At 43.4% G+C, this 22,373-nt stretch overlaps 1 protein-coding gene across 4 annotated transcripts in view; it reads right to left on the bottom strand.

Annotated features, from left to right (window-relative positions):
• The window catches only part of LOC124716957 (1-phosphatidylinositol 4,5-bisphosphate phosphodiesterase), a 425,614-nt gene that overhangs the window by 99,457 nt on the left and 303,784 nt on the right, over positions 1-22,373 (bottom strand). For all 4 annotated transcript variants that reach the window (XM_047243553.1, XM_047243552.1, XM_047243551.1 and 1 more), the window contains one exon: positions 12,225-12,360. In XM_047243553.1, the coding sequence (XP_047099509.1) occupies positions 12,225-12,360 (136 nt within the window). The remainder of the gene's footprint in view (positions 1-12,224; positions 12,361-22,373) is intronic.

Below are 22,373 nucleotides of genomic sequence, written 5' to 3'. Positions count from 1 at the left end.
CTAAAGCTGATTTTTTAACAATGGTGTAAAATTTTGGGAGCTTTCTTGAATCAATTGGGTAACAATGGAGGGCTCATTCAACCACATTCTGGGCTCGCAGCCAGCCACTGTTAATACAATCCACAATACTTCAATTGGGCACCTGCCAGTCATCTTCAGGTGAGCTATTGAAAACTCAATTTACAATAAAGGGCTTCTTTTTACAAAATTGCAAAATCAACTGTAACCAGTCTCGAGGACATTTCATAGGATCACAGAAGCACACTTTTAAAAAAATTGGGGTGTGTGAGGCATCACACACCATGTATTCATATCCTAGCAGTAAAAATTTTGATTAGTTACTTCCAGGGAAGAGCTCTGCAGAGTCACTATGCTCATTACAGGAACACAAGTGTTCTTGTTATGTCCAGCCCACATACTTGGATACCCAACTATAGCCATTAGTTCAGTGTTCATTCCTTTATCATCATCAGCAATTAGTGCTCTCTTGTAATCTTACAGAGTCGTCGTCTCATCATCTTGAACAGTCTGCAGCCCCAGGCTGGGTCTGTCTGGAACACAAGCATCACCATCTAGTCCTGTTCTCCCACCATCTTTCTGTGTTCACTCTAATCCAGTCCTCCAGTCCTTGCCTCATTTTCAACACACTCTTCCATGCCTTTCAGCCCTGTTCCTCGGTCTTCATCTCGGTCATTTCCTTCGCATCTCCATTTAGTGTTCCTTCTTGTGAATGTTCTTGTTTTCCATTGACTAAGTGCCCACACCATCTTAGCCATGATGTTTCTACCCTGCTCTGCAAGAGTTCCTGTTACACAATTTCCCTTATTCTTTCACGCCTCATCCAACCTAGCCTACTTACTCCTATCCCACTTCTGAGGAACTTTGTTTCACATGCATGTAATCTGCTTACATCTCTTCTTCATTACCCACATCTGAGATGCATAGGTCAATATTGGGATTTGGCAACTTCTATAAATCACTTCTCTGCTGTTTTGTGGAAGTCTTTGTTCAAGACCAGGCTCCTAACACTTCTAAATAATGCCTCTGCCTGTCTGCTGCATTCACTGATCTCTTTCTTATTTCTTCTATTATCCTCTATCACACTTTGCCACTTTTCACCTTCTTCATATCTTTCTTTGTAGCTGTGATCAGGATCTCACATCTGTTTACATTAAATTTCATCCCACACTGTCTCTCAGTTTCTTCTCAAGCGTCCAGCTGTTCCTGAATCTCCTCCTCCCCATTTCCCCAGATGATCAAGTCGCCCTTGAACACCACTGCTTTCATCTCATCTTCTCCAGTTTTTTTCTGCCACCTTAGTCTTTATGTTATCCGGGACCACACTGAAGAGGAGAGATGAGAGTACACTGCTCTGTTTCACACCACTTGTTTGCAAAAATCAATCTGCCCTTTCATGTCCCACTTGCACAGAACAAAGTCTTCCACAGCACATCTCCTCCACTCTGCTTGTCGTCTCTTTTTCCACTCCTTTATTTCCTAGTGCTTCCCAGATCTTTTGTTCTACAGAGACAATCAAATGCCTTTTCTATATCGAGAAAGGCCATCACAAGGTCTTCATATTGGTGCTCCTGGAGCTGCCTCACTGCAAACATGAGATCAGCAGCTGACCCGCCAGGTCTGAAGCCATGCTGTTCATCCCTCAATTTGTTCTCAACCATCGTTTAGTGTCTGGTCTCCAGGATCTTTTCATATACTTTGGCACAGAGTGGCACCAGTGTGACTCCCCTGTGGTTTCTACAATCCTTCCTACTCCTTTTCTTGAATACAGGGACAATTAGTGCTCTCTTGTAATCTTACAGAGTCGTGTTCTCATTCCACACCAATCTCATCACACGATACAGCCACTGTTCCACAATCTTCCCTGCTGCCTTCACCATTTTGTCACTTACTTTGTCCATACCTGGTGACTTTCCTCCTTTAAACCTGTCCAGTGCCATTTCCATTTCTTTCCGTGTCGGATCCTTTTCCCCCTTGGAGTTTACTTCTACCTGCTGTAGTCTATTATCCTCATCTACAAGCCCATTTAGATTTAGCAAATGCTCAAAGTATTCCTTCCACAATACCTTCAGTGCCTCTTAGTTATTAACCTCACTCCCATTTCCATCTATCACTGTTGCTTCCCTCTCAAACCTCTGCTCTTACTTTTGACTATTGCATATAGTACTTTCTTGCTGTATTATTTGGAATGGTCAAAAGTAAGAGGAGAGGTTTGAGAGGGAAGCAACAATTGTAGAAATGGAATGAGCTGATATGAACAAAACCCTATTACATTCACTGCTCTTGCTGCCAGACTTCCATTCCACAGAGAGTAGAATGTTTATTGATTGTCAAAGTGACAGAAAATTGTAAGTCAAAGGTGGCCATTTTCTCAAAGTCACCAAATTCTACAGAAGAGGCCTCCATAGGCAGTGTTGTAAATCAGAACTCTCTTGGCTTTCTTTATGCAGCATCTTTCGGTAGATTCTTTCATCATCAGTCAGTAGGCGATATCGATAAGTCTGTGGTGCTCATAAGTTCTTTCGTTAGTGGAATCTTGTCTCTGTTGTAGGCACACCACTTTGCAGGCCATTCACATTGCAAGTGCCATTTGATAGTCTGTCTCATCTTGTGGAATTCATCACAAATGAATCTATAAGATACGGGACTGGTAGCTTTGAAAAATTCTTTAGAATATTCTTCATACTATGCTAGTAAGGCAGAAGAGAAGACAAAAACATGTTACCATAATCACTTCTGCGATCATGGTTTCGTATGCAGAAATTTTCACTAGAGACTTATGGATATCATTATCATTTCACTTTTCAGTACTTTGTAGTGGTTAATATTAAAGAAAAAGAGAAGAAAAGAAAAGGTTGAAAATGTGGGAAGAAATGGTGAATAAAAAGTGGGTTTCAAAAATCGTTAAAGACCGTGAAAAAGGGGAAAAATGAAATGCAAGTCAGACTTCATATTACAGAAAAGTTATAGGACTTCGTGATTCGGAAAAGCTATTGTTGGGGTGGTCCTTGTGGTGTTTCTGAGCAAAAGTCAAACCAATTTCCACTACAAAAATTATTTGAAAAAGAACAGAGAATAACAAAATGTAACTGACAGGGGGAAATGGCGTAGATAAGAGTTCATCCTTTACCATGTTAACATGTCTTCTTTTGTGCAGCGTCCAGGTTTCAAAAATCTCCTACTTCATTTCTGCGAGCAAAGTCTGCTCCGAAATCTTGCAATCATCCAGGAATCACTAATTTGTACAAATTAAAATCATCTTGATACTGAATGCAATTTATTTTACGTTGTTACTTCCATCCTACGAATTTCATAACTTCCACAATACGCCTACACATTAGTAAGGTGCTTTTTTTTTTTTTTTTTTTCCGACTTTAGCAGTCCAAGACTAGCTAATAAGTTTTTACGTCTGCATTAAGCTTCGGCTCTCAAGAGACAAAAGACGGATAGAAAACAAAAAAAGAGTTACAATTTTAGTATTTTCTCTGCCGTCGAGCGCTCATACCGCTGCGACGGTATAATTTATATCTGAGGCAAAATTCAAAGTCCCGCTACAACTTCATGCTGAATGAGGTACTGCTCTCGAGTTTACCTAAACTGATTATTTTTATCACAATTAATTAATTCTAAAAAACCAGCAACATAATGTACTCTTCTGTTCCAGTCATTTATCTTCCAGTGTATGTCCAATATTTTCTCACACATTTCATCTGAGATACATTTCTTACTGCATTCAGCCTGAGGTATACTCTTCTGAACTAGCAAAAGTGCTCCATCACTGTTTCACTTTCTTGAGAGACATTACCCAGCAGTTTCCACTTGTGTCTATTTTTCCTACTTTCGCACTTCAAACCACATTTTCCTGTTGTCCTAGACATCATAATGTATTCTGCATGACATGTGTCACCCACTGCTTATATCAATAGCAAAATCTGTATGAATTGTTATGTTCTGCATTATCTTGTAAAGTGTCACGCTTATTCACTTCTCGTCCACAGCTTGGGCCACCTTCCTGTGATGTCAATGATATTGCTTCATTGTGCAGATAGCTACCATGGTTTGAGGCATGTTAAGGATTAGTCATTACATTACTACGATAAAAAACAGCGTGCATCATATGCTTGTTACATCGAGTCACAGTTGCACTGACAAAAATCTCTCTCTGTCTACAGAGGCTCCGTTCGCAGTAGTTTATATTAGCCAACTGTTGAGATGGGAAGTATATATCGACTACAGTTGGCATTACTGTCCTGCTGTACAATGCTCAATCCTGCAGTGCAACACCATTCACACTACATTTATAGTTTAACTACAAGGTGCAGGAGAAATTTGAAAAGGGAATTAAAGTTCAGGGAGAAGCAATAAAAACCTTGGGGTCTGAAGATTATATTGTAATTGTGTCAGACGTGGCAAAGGACTCGAAATAGCTTTCAAACAGAATGGATAGTGAACTGAAAAGAGATTATAAGATGACGACAAAGGAATGAATCAAATTAAGTCAAATTCAGTCTTTTAATGTATTTTTCTAGGTAGGCAGTGAAATAACCAATAATGGACGAACTGTGGGGACATTAAATGATGCCTGGCAATAGCAAGATAATCATTTCTGAAAATGGGGAATCTGTGCATCAGATGTAAATTTAAGTCTTAGAAAATCTTTTCTGAAGATTTAACAACAACAGAAATTCCTGGACGGAGGAATACATAAATTAGGGACAGACAACCACTCACCTACAGTGGAGTGCAGAAAAACAAAACAGAAAACAGCAATCACACTAGCTTTCAATCACTAGCTTTTTTCTAACAAGATTATATACAGTCGCAAAGACACCCAACCGCTACGCGCAGGCACCCAACCGCTACGCGCAGGCACCCAACCGCTACGCGCAGGCACCCAAACGCTACGCGCAGGCACCCAAACGCTACGCACAGACACCCAAACGCGCACACTGTTTTTGGCCTGAAGTGTAGCCTTGTAGAAGTGAAATCAATTAAAAAAAAAAAAAAAAAAGAGACAGTTGAAACTTTTGAAATATGATGCTACAGGAGAATGCTGAGGATTCAATGTGTACATTGGATAACTAATGAAGAGGTAATGAAGCAAATTGGGGGAAAAAAGAAAATTGCAACATAACTTGTTTAAAAGAAGGGATGCATCGATGTGACACGTTCTGAGGCATTGAGAAATTGTCAGTTTGGTAATGGAAGGAAGTGTGGGAGGTAAAACCTGTAGATGCAGAGACACAGTAGAGCAGAGTAAGCAGGTTAAAGTGGATGTAAGTTCCAGCAGTTACACAGAGACGAAGAGGCTTCAAATGAGGTTTGGGGTGTAGGGTTCACCTGTTGAGTCCATAGTGAGACATTCGGTGTACTGGGTGAGGGAGTTCCTCTCACTGCAGATACCCCACCCACACTTGGATGGGCTGCACAGGAGGGATTTTTTGGTGTGGAATGGGTGGCAGGTGTCCAGTGGCAGGTACTGGCCTCATATTCAGGAGGACGAGGTTCCAATCTTCACCACACCATCTCGATTAAGGTTTCCCACGGTTTCCCTAAATTAGTTCACAGAAATGATGGGATGGTTCCTATTACAAGACTATAGCCAACTATCTGTCCTTGTCAAACTAGACCTATAAGTATGTAAATGCTAACATGTGGCAATTATGTTATTCTACAATGGAAAAACCAGAATGGATTATGTAAAACCAGGATGGATGTTATTCTGAAGCTAAACTAAACTCCACCCAAACAGGCCCTGAAGGCCTAATGGTACTGACTGGCCACCATGTCATCCTCAGCCCACAGGCATCACTGGATGCACGTAGTCAGCATACCACTTTCCCAGCTATATGCCAGTTTACAAGACTGGAGCCACTATTTCTCAATCAAGTAGTTCCTCAGTTTGCCTCACGAGGGCTGAGTGCACCCTGCTTGCCAACAGTGGTCGGCTGACCGGATGGTCACCCGTCCAAGCGCTAGCCCAGCCCGACAGCGCTTAACTTCGGTGATCTGACAGGGGTAGAGGGACAGAGAGGTGGGAGGCAGGAAGAGGGGTTGTGGGTGAGCAACTAGCAGCTCAGAGGGAGGCAGCCAGTTTGCCAGCTAGGAATGCGGGGTGGGAGGGGTGGCAGGTATTGGCAAGCAGTGCACAATGGAGGTGATCTGTAGATGTGAATTGGGAGGGGATGATAGGACACAGGATGGGAAAACCGTTGGGCACAGAGTGTTAGGATAGTGGGGTAACGTTCCTCGGATGGTCGATTAGGAGAGGGGACCAAACAAGTGAGGTCATCAATTCCACGATTTAAGGTGGCAGAAACAAAGGGAGGAAAAACACAAATATACAGTCCAGTCAAGGGGAAGGGAAAACAGGCAAACAGAGAGGTAAAAGGAATGTTGGGACAGCAGGAAGAGGAAAGAACAGATGGGCATGGGGGGGGGGGGGGAGGGGGGGGGGCAATCAGCAAGAACAGGGGCGGACCAGAAACAATACGCACACTGGGGTACCAGCACCACTGCCGACCCTTCCTGATCCTCATACCGTGCCACGATTAATGACACAATGGGGACAACACTAGGGGAAGAAGACACAAGAAAAGGGGAAACAAAACGGCACAAAAGACCACACAAACAGAGGGAAAAAAGTGGGGGAGAACCTGAGAACCTGGCCAGTGTGGAGGCAAGGTCAAAGTCTCCACAACCAACAGTATTGCCAATGCTAATGCTAACCAAAGGACTCCCCAATTCCACAGTGAAATTCAAGGACTTAAACCTTGGAGGAGAAGCCACTTATGCAAAGAAAGCCGAGGACAGATGCAACCATGTGAGGGTTGTCCACTTGGGAGGGAATATTTAATGCAAAGGGCCAAATGGCAGGGGTAGTTCAGCAAAATACAGATCAACATCAGGAGGGCCCCCACAACAATCAGGGCAGGGGGGTGGGGGCACTCATTGTGGAGTAAAAAACGATGGGTCAACCTAGTACGGGCAATACAAAGACAGCAGAGGATGGTAGATTCCTGCCTGATGACTTGGTGGGGAGATCATCACATGGTGGGAGTCTCTTTGACTGCATGAAATTTATTAGCCAGGGAGGTAGGCCCCTGAAAGTCAGCCCACAACTGAACAAATAGAGATTTGACCTAAAGCCACAAATCTGTCCCCGAAGGGGTCACAAAGAATGGGGTGTAGGTGCCCTTGCCGTGTTTAAGGACAGGGAACACAATACTGTCTCTTTGTTAAGAGGCAAAAATACCTTCTAGTGAAATGTGGTTAAACACCTGGACAATATACTGTCATCATGGAGGACTGAGATGGTGAAGCAATTGGTTATGGATGAAATCAGAGCAAGGGGCTCAGTCGTGGTTTGATGAGAGGTCCAGGCAAAGTTCCCATTCAGTAAAAGGTTCACTGTAGGATTCTGCCTGACACGGAGTAAAACAAGTGGGGAGCTTCAGTCCATTGTTGTTTGAAGGAGGAAGGCAGCTGGATAGGAGGCTAACGCCTTTCACCTTTTCAATGCTGCTGTCGCAAAATGGGTTGTAAAGTATTCCATGAGAATTGACAGATCCGTACAAAGGCCAACTGGAAACACAAGGCCCGGAGTAGAAGAGTGCCACTGACAACCTTGTAGGGTACAGATGTAGCCCACACCCACGACAAAGGGACAGAAGAACCTATGGACAAGACAAAGCATTCCCAACACAACTACTTGCTCTTTGGAGCAAAGACATTATAATAAGACTGGTCTAGGATTGGTGCTGCTTAAGATGTTGCAAGGCACAATGATAATCACAGACGATGGTGGCAATGGCCACGCTCCACCACGGAACAGACCGGTGGCGAATGGGGTCCATCGACAAGTAATTAATAGCTACTGTCAAACTGTGGCCAAGAACAAAGTTGACCATACTGTGGTGTAACATGTAGCTGGCCACAACAAGTGTGATTTTGATGGCTACTTCACAACATGGGACATCTGGATTCTTCCCTCGACCAACACCTTTCCTGAACTATGCAGATGGAAGTTCCTGTAACCCACCTGGCCCCAATCTCTGTTAAGCTGTTATCCCCAAACCCTCCACCCAGAGTCTCCCCTTCCTCTGTCCTGTCACCCTCTCCCAGTCAATGCCACCTGCACTGTGTGTCACTCCACACTGGCTCCATGGCACTGATGCATCATGCGCCTAGCCTGACCACCTGGCACCTGCCACCCCGGCGCATTCGTAGTTGACGAACCGGTTGCCTCCCTTTGATCTACTAGCCATCCACCCCGACTCCTCTTCTTGCCTCCCACCTCCTCCCCCCCTCCCCTCTACTCACCCCACACAGCACAATGCCCATACCTCATTCTAGTTCACCTGTCAAACTGCAATCCCTGCACTGCATTGTGCATTCAGCTGACAATGTGTAGGTGCAGCATCTGAGTCTAATGCTGGGATATGAACCTGGGGGCAAGGAGCACAGCCATAATGGGGGCAGATGAAGAAACTTTGTAGGTTGGGTGGGTGGTGGGATACCACTGAGGGAGGGTTGGTGAGGATATTCCTCATTTCAGCTCACAACGAGACGTAGTCGAAAACTTAGAGGAATATATCGAGTATATAATGTTCCAGTCGTATGTGATACTGAGTTACAAGAGAAGGGAGGGGGAAATCCTTTCCGGACTGTCAGTGGGTATGTTGGGGACAGTAAGCAACTGAAGGGATAAACTGTGGGAGAATAACATCTGTCTGCAAAAGGCATCAGTGAGTCCCTTGGCATATTTGAAGAGTGACTGCTCGTTGCTGCAAACGTGATGACCGCAGATGGCCCTTACTGGGTGAAGCGAACGGGGAGAAGGTATCGAGGTTCTCGAGGGATGTTCTCACCCTCTGGCCTGACTATGAGGAATCTGAATAAGGTCAGGGGTTTTTAATTCTGGGTGGGTAGTACGGATTTCTCTAGGTGGCCCATAAGTAGATCAACATAGGATGATGGTGTGCAGGTGTCCTTGGCTGCAGCTCAAATTTGTTTGTGGGTAGGAGAAGTTGTTGGTAGGGATACATTTAGGTGTCAGGAAAGATACTGATCAGTGACGGCAAGGCCACAGGCACTGGAGACCCTCACCCCTTCCACCTGGACAGAAAATTGCCCTATCCTTAGCAACAACCCAGTCTGAAATTACCCACCTCTAGCAGCAACCCATCATTCCACTATGATCTCTATCTGTTCAAGTTCAGCCTACAGTCCTCACCAATCTAGTGCTGCAAAACTTTATAAATCAGGAGCACACCTACTTGCATTAACTCTGCTCCACATGTAATATCTTCCTCCTTTGCAATGCTAAAGTCTGTCTTTCATCTCCTGGAATGAAACCCTTAACCTCTAGGAGCTAGAGCAATACACACCATCACCTCAAACAACTGTCCAACATGTCTACCACATGAAACTTCCTGGCAGATTAAAACTGTGTGCCCGACCGAGACTCGAACTCGGGACCTTTGCCTTTCGCGGGCAAGTGCTCTACCATCTGAGCTACCGAAGCACGACTCACGCCCGGTACCCACAGCTTTACTTCTGCCAGTACCTCGTCTCCTACCTTCCAAACTTTACAGAAGCTCTCCTGCGAACCATGCAGAACTAGCACTCCTGAAAGAAAGGATATTGCGGAGACATGGCTTAGCCACAGCCTGGGGGATGTTTCCAGAATGAGATTTTCACTCTGCAGCGGAGTGTGCGCTGATATGAAACTTCCTGGCAGATTAAAACTGTGTGCCCGACCGAGACTCGAACTCGGGACCTTTGCCTTTCGCGGGCAAGTGCTCTACCATCTGAGCTACCGAAGCACGACTCACGCCCGGTACCCACAGAGTGAAAATCTCATTCTGGAAACATCCCCCAGGCTGTGGCTAAGCCATGTCTCCGCAATATCCTTTCTTTCAGGAGTGCTAGTTCTGCATGGTTCGCAGGAGAGCTTCTGTAAAGTTTGGAAGGTAGGAGACGAGGTACTGGCAGAAGTAAAGCTGTGGGTACCGGGCGTGAGTCGTGCTTCGGTAGCTCAGATGGTAGAGCACTTGCCCGCGAAAGGCAAAGGTCCCGAGTTCGAGTCTCGGTCGGGCACACAGTTTTAATCTGCCAGGAAGTTTCATATCAGCGCACACTCCGCTGCAGAGTGAAAATCTCATTCTGGAAACATCCCCCAGGCTGTGGCTAAGCCATGTCTCCGCAATATCCTTTCTTTCAAGAGTGCTAGTTCTGCATGGTTCGCAGGAGAGCTTCTGTAAAGTTTGGAAGGTAGGAGACGAGGTACTGGCAGAAGTAAAGCTGTGGGTACCGGGCGTGAGTCGTGCTTCGGTAGCTCAGATGGTAGAGCACTTGCCCGCGAAAGGCAAAGGTCCCGAGTTCGAGTCTCGGTCGGGCACACAGTTTTAATCTGCCAGGAAGTTTCATATCAGCGCACACTCCGCTGCAGAGTGAAAATCTCATTCTGGAAACATCCCCCAGGCTGTGGCTAAGCCATGTCTCCGCAATATCCTTTCTTTCAGGAGTGCTAGTTCTGCATGGTTCGCAGGAGAGCTTCTGTAAAGTTTGGAAGGTAGGAGACGAGGTACTGGCAGAAGTAAAGCTGTGGGTACCGGGCGTGAGTCGTGCTTCGGTAGCTCAGATGGTAGAGCACTTGCCCGCGAAAGGCAAAGGTCCCGAGTTCGAGTCTCGGTCGGGCACACAGTTTTAATCTGCCAGGAAGTTTCATATCAGCGCACACTCCGCTGCAGAGTGAAAATCTCATGATGTCTACCACATATTCCCACCTCTGACTACCACTATCCACCACCTCTACGAGAGCCTCCATCGAACTCCCCCGCCTCCCCCCCTTTCCCCTCGCACTTGCCAAATCCTGCCTTGCAGACCTACTGCATCTACCACACCATCAACTCCCACCTACCAGCCCACAGAACTCATACCCTAAACAGGCCTGCAACAGTGTCACTAACTGTCCTCCAAAAGCCTCAGTCCCACAGAAATATCAGTAATTTCCAAGGCCTTACCTTTTGCCTCATTCCCTAATTCAAACAAGGTAGGTTTGTTCATGTCCTTTTCTCCCCCTCCCGGTCGCCACACTGAAAAGACACTTTTTCACCACCGACCCTGTCAATCACACTTGACCTAAAACCAATACTGTGCCTAGACTTACTGTATTTACTCCCCCACATGACCCCTTTATATAGGACAGTAGGTTACAGGTAATACACTCAAGGTGTCAGCCCAGAAGGGCACAGGTTCTCTCCAAGGGGAAGCAGCATTCACCCATAATGAGGCATGCTGAGAGGTTGTGTTTATGCGCCTCAGAAAGTAGGAGAGCAGGAAGTGATGGGGGTGAGGAGGGAGAGGTTCTGGGATGGAGATCCTGTTAAATTTCTAGAATGGCACCACTGCGACCGACCTCATATGTGGATGTGTCTGACAATTGGTGGAGTCCGTCAGATAGGTAATCTTTGCAGTTCACGAGCACAGTGGTGGAGCCTCTGTGAGCAGATAAGATTATAAGAGTTGGATCAGTTTTAGGAGCCAGATTGTGGTTCTTCCTGTGAAAGTTAGGGGTACAGGGAAAGACTGGAACAGTGAGCAGCAAAAGATGGATACCACTGACAGGATGTCATTTTCAAATCTTAAGATGTTGTTTTGTAGATTTATTTCTTCATGGCTACTACACCCCAAGATCAATAAACACGTAAAAATGTTAAAGTAATAATTGAGACTATATTAGTTAAAACTGTCAGACGTTTCTGCTATACATTGTTGAAATTGTCACATTCTGAGTAACAATTAAGGAAAAGCAAAACCTTATTATGAAATGACACCTGTGCAAGTAGTGTTTACTCAGCTTGCAAGCTACCCATCAGAGAATCCTGGAGAGCCACTGTGCATGTTTCTGCTATAGAGTGGAGACCACCATTGCCCTGAAATGTTTAGTTGCTACCTCAGGCCAAGTGCCAACACTCCAAGCAAACAGGTTCACACTTACTGACAAGAACATGCACTGCTCGATTTTGAGGTTCACAGACAGACGACAGTGGTGGTGTACGTAAATATCAGTGGACTTACATGTCTAGGACTTTAATTACTGGACTTGAGGATTTCCGTCAAACTACATATTATGCATACAGTTAGACTACCCCACATGTACTTGCTGAATTATCTAGGCAACTATAATCAGAAGTCCATACCTTCTCACTGGGCAGTCCCAGCTCTGACAGACACTGGTACACCATCTTCTCCGTCCTCCCGGACGCAAACGTTTTGGCAACTACCTTCACAGGAACTTTGCCCTTAGGGTTCACCAACATTCCGAGGCGCATCCAGCTGAAGCACAACAGACATAAGTTATGTGGGAGATGTAATCGGAGAAATGGGAAAGGGGGGGGGGGGGACATTGCTATAGGAAGTTAGTAACTGACTACATCTTTGCAAGTAGGTCCATTCTCAACAGACTCCTCAGCATACACTATAATCAGTAAACGTGTGTGTTCATTTCTCAGAGATTAACTAACCTTAGTACAGCTTTGAAGAAAATGTTGTACTGTGAAGATCAAGTTATACAATGATATTTGTTATCAAAACGTCACTTCCGAATGTTTTGTGATATTTAACAACCGTCAAATGTTTAATGAGTTAATGATAAAGAGCCCTGAAATTTTGTAACAAATTGGCAGTAACCAGAACAGGTCTTTGCCCCAGCAGTGGACTGTGTGGTGTGTGTCATTTGAAATTTTCTGACAAGTTGGATAACAGCTAGCTCAGTCAGTAAAGTGTTATCTAGGAAAGGTTCAGAGTCAAAATCCCATTACAGAACATGCTTTTAAGCTGTCAATACTTTGTATTGGCGGCGGCAAATAAAGGTTATACTATTTGATCCCAAGCTACCAGAAAACTGTCAATGACACATATGGTAAGTAAAGTGGCCACTATGTAGACTATGTAAATACTATACTGTAAGAGGAAAGCTGCTTAACATAAATATCATCACACGATGAAGTAATCTTAACAAATTTACAGGTCGCAATATAAGAGAATCATAAAGTTAGTACCGATATAAACATTAATTACAGTTTCATTTTCGGGTCTGTGGGTTCTCCTGCCTAAATCCTTTCAGACTTTTAATTACCTGAATGATAAAATGAGAGAGTTAAAATGTGTTGTGTCTCATTCTGTCTAGATTGACAGAAACAGTAGGAACAGGACACTGGCATCAGATGAATCAATGCCCTGTCTTCTCAAGAGCTGCTAGTTCTCACACTGCCAAAACTGAGGGAAACCTATAGCATTGTACCACACAACTGTAAATAATTCCCTCAAGTTCGTTTAGTAGCATCACCCCCACACCGTTTTCTCGGGGAGTACTTCCTCTCTTCATACCTTACACCTATTTTTTTAGTCAGTCTCTCAAAGTATTGTAAAGTTAAACAAAAGCTTAGAATGCTTGAACACTTTTCTTTGTGTCATTATTGTGTCATTTGCCACCTTCACTGATGAAGTATGGTGAACTAAGGTCAGTTGACTACTCCCCATCTAACTATGTTTTAAAATTTTTCCTCTTAGCATGCTCGAGTATGATTTGTATAATACAACCAACTGCCTGCAACATGAGTTTACTTTAGCCTTCACTTCAATGAGCCTTCTTACTTCTTCTCAAAGACCTTTACATGTACATTCTGCTTCATTTATCATGTCACATCATATCTCACTCAAATTATTATTTACTCGAAGCTTTCACTGTCTCTTTAATTATTGCCTCATTCCATAGGAAAGTTTCTTTTCTTTTGCTTTATTCATACCTGTAACCCTTTTATACTGTTTTTTTCTCTTTTTGCAGTTTAGATAGGTATCTTTCTTCAACAACAGACCCGAAATTTTAGGCAGCCGCAAAAAATAAATAAATAAATAAACGATGATTCACAATGATCCACAGAAATAAGCCAGCCTTGTAAGTGGTCAGACAGCAATGTGCAGAATTTAAGTTCTGTCAATAGACACATATAAGAGTACAAAAAACTATGCTAGCTTCTGAAGCTATTAGGTCCATCCTCACGAACAGGAGACAGTAGTCTGAGAGTAGGTTAAAAGGCACAGGGTGAGAGGGACCCAACTACCTTATATTGCACATCTCTTAATTTGTTTAAATACATTTAAACACAGTTCCCAACTGATTTCAGTGAAATGTTCATGAAAAAAGTAGATTTCTCTCCTCAATTATTACATACCAGAATTAATGTAAGTTATGGGTAATCATTGAATAATTTATACTGTGTCTGGCTTACTGTTAAAAATTACTCTTAGCTCTATGAGAGAAAACACCAAATACATTTAAAAATGATGATGAAATATGATGATAAAACAAATGCTACAGTTATGCAAAATATTTGGTTGTCTACATTTTTGATATTCAAAACACTGTAGAAGTAGATCGTGCACCAAAAGTTGGAGTTTACTTGTAACATTAGATATGCTGAACTACACAGTTTGCAGTGAAGGTAAAGGAGCTGCATGCACTTGAGTTACTGACTGTAGTTGTACAAAGTGCAACTGCCAGCATGCACACACAAACACATATGGCCTACACTTTTTGTGCAGTTATGAAAGCCATTTCAAAAGAGACAGCTATCTTAAAAATGTACAACGACTTGCAATATAACAGACAGAAAATCTAAATGCTATACATTCGTGATGCTAATATTTTACTAAGTCCCTTAAAACGCAAATGGTCAAAAAAGACACATTCTCTACCTTTAGAAGTTAACTAACAACATAAGCAGTGACTTTAAGGACTTCTCAAAATGTCAACAGACACAATAAGAAGTTTTGTACAGGATACAAAATCACCTCAATATGTTACAGCAACAACAGTTGGCAATTCAATACATATTGCTCACCATTTTGAAAGACACTCAATTTCATTTGTCACTCATGACACAACTTACAGAGCGAAATATTCAGGCACTCTGAAAGTTGTGACACAGTGACAAATGAAACTCAGTTTTTGTGTGTGCGTGTGTGTGTGTGTGTGTGTGTGTGTGTGTAATACTTCATGATGTTGTACTATTAGAAACTGACAGATGGAAACAATTTATTAAGTTATTAAGTAACATGAACATAGAAACAATTTACTAAGTTATTAAGTAAAACAAACACATTAACTTTTACAAAGTGACAACTATTTCTGAATGGTAGCTCTGTTTTATAAACGTAAGCACAAAGAGGTTTCCCCGGGAGAATCTTCGTCAATGGACAGCTTATTCGACATAACCAGTGAATTGACTGTATGTCACTAAGGGATTATAGAGTGAGTAACTTTCCATACTGCCCGATATATACGAGCAATACTGGTAAACATCTCAAAAGATACTATGGTGGAATACTGAAATTCCAATTGCCACCAACTGCAACTGAATACATGTCTGTAACATGTCCAGAAATTAAAACCTGCACGTTTAGAGAGGCTACAGCAGAAAATTGCAGCAGAGAGCTGCCATTCAGAAATGGTCGTCACTAGCGGCGCGGCGCAGCACAGCACAGCACAGACAGAGGAGTCCCGAACCACATCTCAGTTTCCCAGCTCCCAGAAACCCTGCAAGCACAGCCCTGAGAGGGGCAGCGACACATAGTCATCACACGGGTGTAGAACATGTAAATCTCTGCAACTAACACCAAAGTTTATTCACTAAAATTCTGCGTGTCACAAACCGAGAGTCCCGGAAAATATCCACCACGCCCAGCTCTCCCCAGTTGTGCCGCATCTCGTGCTGGCAGATTCCCCTTCCTCTGTACACTCGAATCTGTTCCTCAGACACTGGCAGGTTGCAAATCGATCCGAGCCAAAACTGACTTAGGGATGGCCTGGGGGGGAGGGGGGGGGAAATCACACAAAATAGCTGCACCATCTGCTCACAACAAATCTGACACTGCAAGTTTACAGCAAACACCGTCTAACCAGTCCAGGTACTCCTGCCATATGACATCAGTTTTAGCACTGGCGTGACAGAAAGGTCGTCTCGAAATGTCCTTTTTCCTCACTAAGCACAACTGCATTTAACAGATTATGTGAAGTTGCAGAACAACTGACATTGGAATTCTGAATATTCTGATCAGTTACATTGAGTATTTCTATGGAATATCAAAGTAAGAATGTAGTCTGCAATTTCTGAAAGTGAAATTTACTGAACTGATCTTTTTCCACCAAACTATAACTTCATCAAACTATAACTTCTGAAATATGTGTGAGCAATATATTGTGATTTTTTCAGAAAAAGACAAACAACAAAATGTTCCAAGTTATTTTCTGCAGGGCAAAGAGAGAACACAGGCTGCCAACATGTCTACTCACAGTATTATGAGATGTTTCCAATTACAGGAACTACGTGATAAATGGTGCGACAGTTTTCTCGGACACCCTCCCACACCCACTCCTAAATAGTCACAGTGAGTGAGACTGACATGCCGCTGGTCATGGCGAGACAAACAAGTTGCAGCGTGCACAAATACGGGAGCTCGCAGGCCCCACACAGTGCCAAATAGGGTCCTTGTGCATACGTGAACTACCCTGTGATACACGTGCCGGCTTTGGGATGCCACTGCACTCCCAAAGACCTTGCTCTGCCCAGGGGATTGCTGCACAAAAATTTTGATGGTGGTCAATGAGATTTTATGCCACTCATCACAAAGAAGTTGTTGCACGTATTCGAGTTGTACTTACGATATTCGACGGGCTTTGATTACATTCCAATGTCAGGTGTACCAGATAATAATGTTCAACACTATTGATTGTGCCAGTTGAGAAAAGCACGTTTTTTCACTCTCATGAAAACAGTCTAGAACATTACTGTACTGGGTTATGTAATCTTCATGTGGAAACACCAAGTAAGCACAGTCACCAAAACTGCCTCACAGACCTCACCCATCTCCTTCACATACGGTACGACCATAAGGTCTGACGCACCCCAGAAATAGCAGTGTGACTGCCCGAACTGTTATGACCTGCTACTGTGCTTCAAAGCACACAGAAGACATTCTAGACTCTCCCCTACTGCTGTCTTCTTGTTGAAGCATTTCTAATGCACTCCTACCTCTGTCAGTAAAATTGTATCAACCTGGGTTGCTAGCATTCATTTTGTCCCATCAAAATAACTGAGCAAGAGATTGAGTCTATTATGTAAGATGCACTGTACCTGATCTTCAAAAGTTGCTTTCAGAACTAACTGTTCTCTTTCAGAATGGCATCCGATACACTAATACTTTCTTTTAAGTAACTATGATTTAAAACGAAGGAATAGTAAAGATTTCTACATAGCAAACAATGGACTATAAATTTCGTCCTATTTAAATAACTGGAGTGTGTGGCATGTCTTTTTCAGAATGCCATTCAATATATCAAAAGTTTTTGTTTTATCAACACTGCAGCACACAATCACCAACAGATCGAGAGTGACAGACCTGGTCAGTAGGGGCAGAACATGCGCCAATAACCCCTGTACAGAGGGGAGACGCTGAGTTGACCAAACAAAATGTGACAGTGAGAAAGGGAAGTAGCCACAGGACAGTCTATAGGCCATACGGAGTCTTGCCTGTAACCAGATCCAGTCTGTGCATTTGTATTTTTTGTGTAATGACAAAGCTAACTCTCATCATCAGTTAGAATCTCCTGGTGGTCCTGACCTGTGTCCATTTGCGTGTCTGCAGTTGCGTGGCTGTAGTTGTGACAGGATTGTTTGGAGGAAGTACAGAATACTGACCCAGTCTCCAAAAAAAAGAAAGGGTATTTAAGAACTATAGAACTATAGATTAGTGATGCTGATGTGCCGTTCTGTGGAAATACTTGAGAAAATTCTACAGAAGAGTATGAGCGGTGGCTGAGAAGAAAATGAAGGAACAACCACAAAGCAACAGGCCAGTGACAAATCTTATCCTTGCAGTAAGTCAGGTACAGGAGTATCATTATGAATGAAAGGCACAAGAACCTGCACATTCTACAGTATTTTTCTGTACCTTACATTTACAGATATGAAGATGGTGGCAGAGGAAGCAGTTAACAGAAATGCTACGAGTGTCGCCCAGATTTGCTGATGGTCTTCCTGGATTGTGAGAAGTGTGTTCCCCAGTAACGTACAAGAAATCCTCAAGAGCCGAGGGGTGCAAAAATGAGCATCTGGCATGGTTACCACCAAAGTAGAAGCAATGTGATGTTGCAGAGAAGACATTTCAAACAAAAAAGTACACTTTCCCCTTCACTTTTTGCAGCCATCACACATGACGTAATGCACACAATAGCAGAAAAAGTCAGAGGGGACAACTGTAAATTAACAGCACTTCTGATGACCTAATAATCTGGGGAACACGGATGATCGAGCTCAGCAGCAATTAGATACACAGGTACAGGTGGTCACATTATTCAGTAAGAAATGTAACGTGAGGAAGAGTGAGTTCATGATCATGATCAGAAGGGAAAAAAAGACTATCCCGGGACTTGTACTGGCAACAGAACAACTGGAGAATGCAGACAGCTAAAGTACAATATTCCCAGGCCACCTACTCTACCCAGTGTTTCCTACCCCTGTAACCAACCTCGCTGCAAAACCTGCCCCATGCATCCCCCCCCCCACAACCACCTACTCCAGCCCCGCTACTGGTAAAACATACACAATTCAAGGCAGGGCCACATGTGAAACAACACATGTCATTTCTCAGCCGAAATGCCTGTACTGCACAGCCTTTTACATCGGTATGACAACAACTAAACTGGCTGAGCGCATGAATGGGCACAAACAAATTGTCTGTAGTGGAGTATGTCCTCCAGCATAATTCTAGGGACCTAGGAACCTGCTACACCGTACGTCCCTCAGAAGTGCAGAGATGGGAACTTGCACTCCAACACATCCTTTCATCCCGCAATCCCCGTGGACTGAACCTATGTTAAACAACCTCAGTCCCATTTACTCCTCAGTCTTCACTTCTTTCCCTTTCCTCTTTAGCTATTCATGCATCTTTTCATCCAACATAGTTGTGTTTATATTTATGATATATACCTCTTTACTTCTGTATGCATCCTCTTTGGTTTGAAGCTGTCACAGTACTTACAGTAGAATATCTTTGGCTTCCCTCTGACTCCCATGCCTCCATCTTTGCTACCCTCCCTGTTTACCTTTCTCCCGTTGCTTCGTAACCTGGGTTGTGAGTAACTGAATCCACTTTCCCTTCCACTTTTTTCCCCTCTCTCCTCCCTGACGAAGGAACAAATTTCCGAAAGCTAGGATACGTAAATTTTCTGTTCTGTTTTGTATATCTATCAGCTGTATTGAGCTAAGTACTGGCCAGCCCCTCTGTCTCTTTGTTAGTATTGGTTTCACATCTTTATATGAGATTTTCCATTAATCATTTAGGCTTACAGGCAAAGCTGACCTGGCCAGTGGCTGCAGACTGTCCCTCACAATAACCGGTCAGTGTGTAGCAAGAGGGTCAGCCGCCAGCAAGAGCTGCCGTGTCCAGTGTGGATCTCCATGACTTTCTGGAAGGTTTCTTCTCTGCACCCCTTTGTCGTGATTATGAGAGCGTTGCCGACAATGGTGAACATAATATTTAAATTAATAACCTCTTACTCGTAATCGACGGCAGGGCAACGGATTGACATTGGTTCAGAACACACTAGTCTGAAGCATGGATGGAAGAACATTTTTCACAAATAGGTAGATGACCTGGAAAAAATTCCACTAGCACTTGTACACATGAATTTAGGTCTAACGAAACACTTTGTGAAAGCCTTAACCAAAGTTGGAGAATTTTTCAAGCATATCTGCAAGAATTTTCCTTACCTATCAGAGGTGAAGATGGCCTGGCATGGAAAAAAAAAAAATGTTCGATTCCTGAATCAAAAATTTCTGTTATTATGAGGCAGCCACAGGTACAACTCGAGTAGTTTCTTACTGAGTTCTTAGGGAGCAAAATGGACTCCAATTATAGCCGTTAGGATGGAAAAGTTCTAGAATTTAGGCTGTCCGATGAGACTCGAGACTGACTTCAATTTTGTCACAAGAAACGTACCGCGCACTGCAGCACTACTGTCGGTCACTCTGCACCTCACACTTTCTTCGAGGTGAAAAAGCTGTGGATAAGAGAGAATGGAAATGGCATCCAATGGTCATATTATTCCCATCTAATAATGGAACATTTTCATATTTATAACTCAATAAAAGCTTTGTTTGTACTGAAAGATAAAATTATTTTTCATTCCAATTACATGCTTTACTAATTTCCTAGTTTATAGTAAAGTTACACTGCGACAAAACTATACGTGACTGGAAGTAATTGAAGACAGACACAGATTCAGTACTAAAAAATATCTTTTCGTTGGCCCATGGTGTGATCTCATTACTGCAATATCATTTTACAGCTAAATTTAAGCTGTGTCAGCTATTAAAATAAGGTCAATTACAGAATGTCAACTTTGCTATATGCATCATACAATTATTTCGAATCTCCTATTATATATTCCTGCAGATGTAAGTCAAATATCATAGTTTCATACTACATTTATCAAAGATCACTCTAATGGAAATGAGCGTTTGGCGTCATTGGCCGGGAGGCAGGTCTGGCCACCTTGGTGCAGGTCTTATTACAGTCAACGCCACATTAAGCAATCTGCATGCCAGATGGGGATGAAATAATGATGAAGACAACACAACACCCAGTCCCTGAGCAGAGAAAATCCCCAACCCAGCCGGGAATCAAACCCGGGCCCTTTAGGACGGCAGTCTGTCACGCTGACCATTCAGCCATTTTGGTGCTGCTGTGAATCATACACACTTATGATTTAAGGTTGCACAGCCGGCCCTGTATTATTTGATTCTGTCAGGAATTTTTCAGCTTTTGTCACTTCCCTGACTGTCTCTCACACTTTGTGCCAATGAAAGGAACCATCGGTCTGAAATTCTACCTGTCACTAATGATTTCTTTTAACCTGATGCACACCCGGTCACTTCTGCGATTGGCACCATCTGTGCAGTGCTCTACGATTAGTGAACAGAGTCCCCCGACACAGAAAACCTACCTTTCAACAGTTAGCCAAAAACTTAATTCCTACAACTATTTTGTGAGACAGTGACAAAATTAAAATCAGAAGCTATTCTCTTTATCTTCTAGAGTATGTAAACATGAAGGGAGGAGCCACACCAGGGACACACCATTTGCCATGGCTGCCAAATCTGATCATTTGAGGGAAGTGACTTGTGAAGGTATTGGGAAACCGCAAGTTGGACACCTAAACATCAGTTTGAATGTCACGTCCACTAACATTTGAGTCGACTTTTCCGGTGACAGTGTTGCCCAATAACAGTAGATGGCACCAAGTCCACCAACAACATAGCTGGTGAAATTTAAACAATAATCTAATTTCCATGTGGTCGACAGCCCTGCAGCAGGGGTAACACTGGTTCCTGTCAGATCACTGAAGTTAAGCACTGTCGGTCTCAGCTAGCACTCGAATGGGTGATCGTCTGGGTCCACCGAGTACTGTCGTCGAGAGAGTTGCAGTCAGCTCTTGTGAGGCCAATTGAGGAGCTACTGGACTGAGAGGTAGCGGTGCCGGTCGTGAAAACTGACAACATCTGGGAGAGTGGTGTGCTGATCACATGCCCCTCCTAGATCTGCACCCAATCATTCCTATGGCTGAGGGTAACATGGCAGTCGGTCAGTATCGTCGGGCCTTCTGAAGCCTGTTCAAACAGAGACAGTAATTTTCATGAGCTGTTGCCTGCTCTGAAGTAACCACTCAACTGTATTCCAGTAATGGTGGAAAAACAGTGTATGTGATCTGGCAGAATACGAGACGGTGTGGTTTCCACGGTCTTGCTAACACTGCTCGGCAGGCACAGAATTGATCTCGTCGCCTTTTCTTTCGAGCTGAACTAGTACAAACCTCTCTAGTTTCCAGCTGAGTGAGTTTGTAGAAATGGCGGTACACTTTGGTAAGTGTCACTCCCACCATCTTTTGGGAGTCATTTTTACACGGGCAAAGTTGCGCCGTGAGGCACATCACCTGTCAATACAGTCACAACTGAGACACCATTTCGACACTCAACCAAAAGATGACAGGACGACACTCGTCAAAACATTGCGCGGTCCCAATGAACGCAATCAGCTGGAAACCTGAGACTCTATTAGACACTGAAGTTTTTTGCCATCCCTCAAGCCCCTGATCCATCAGATCTAAATTCACACTTCTTCAGCATAATCCAAGAAGAGCACTTTATGGACAATAAAATCGGTGACATCCATGGTGACCTCACAAGCACAGTTGAGTGAAGCCATCAAAAAGAAAAGGCATTTCATGT

This window comes from Schistocerca piceifrons, chromosome 9, assembly GCF_021461385.2.
Source record: "Schistocerca piceifrons isolate TAMUIC-IGC-003096 chromosome 9, iqSchPice1.1, whole genome shotgun sequence".
Lineage (NCBI taxonomy): Eukaryota > Metazoa > Arthropoda > Insecta > Orthoptera > Acrididae > Schistocerca > Schistocerca piceifrons.
Note: the sequence above shows the minus strand (reverse complement) of the source record. Positions and strands in the feature narration are given on the sequence as shown.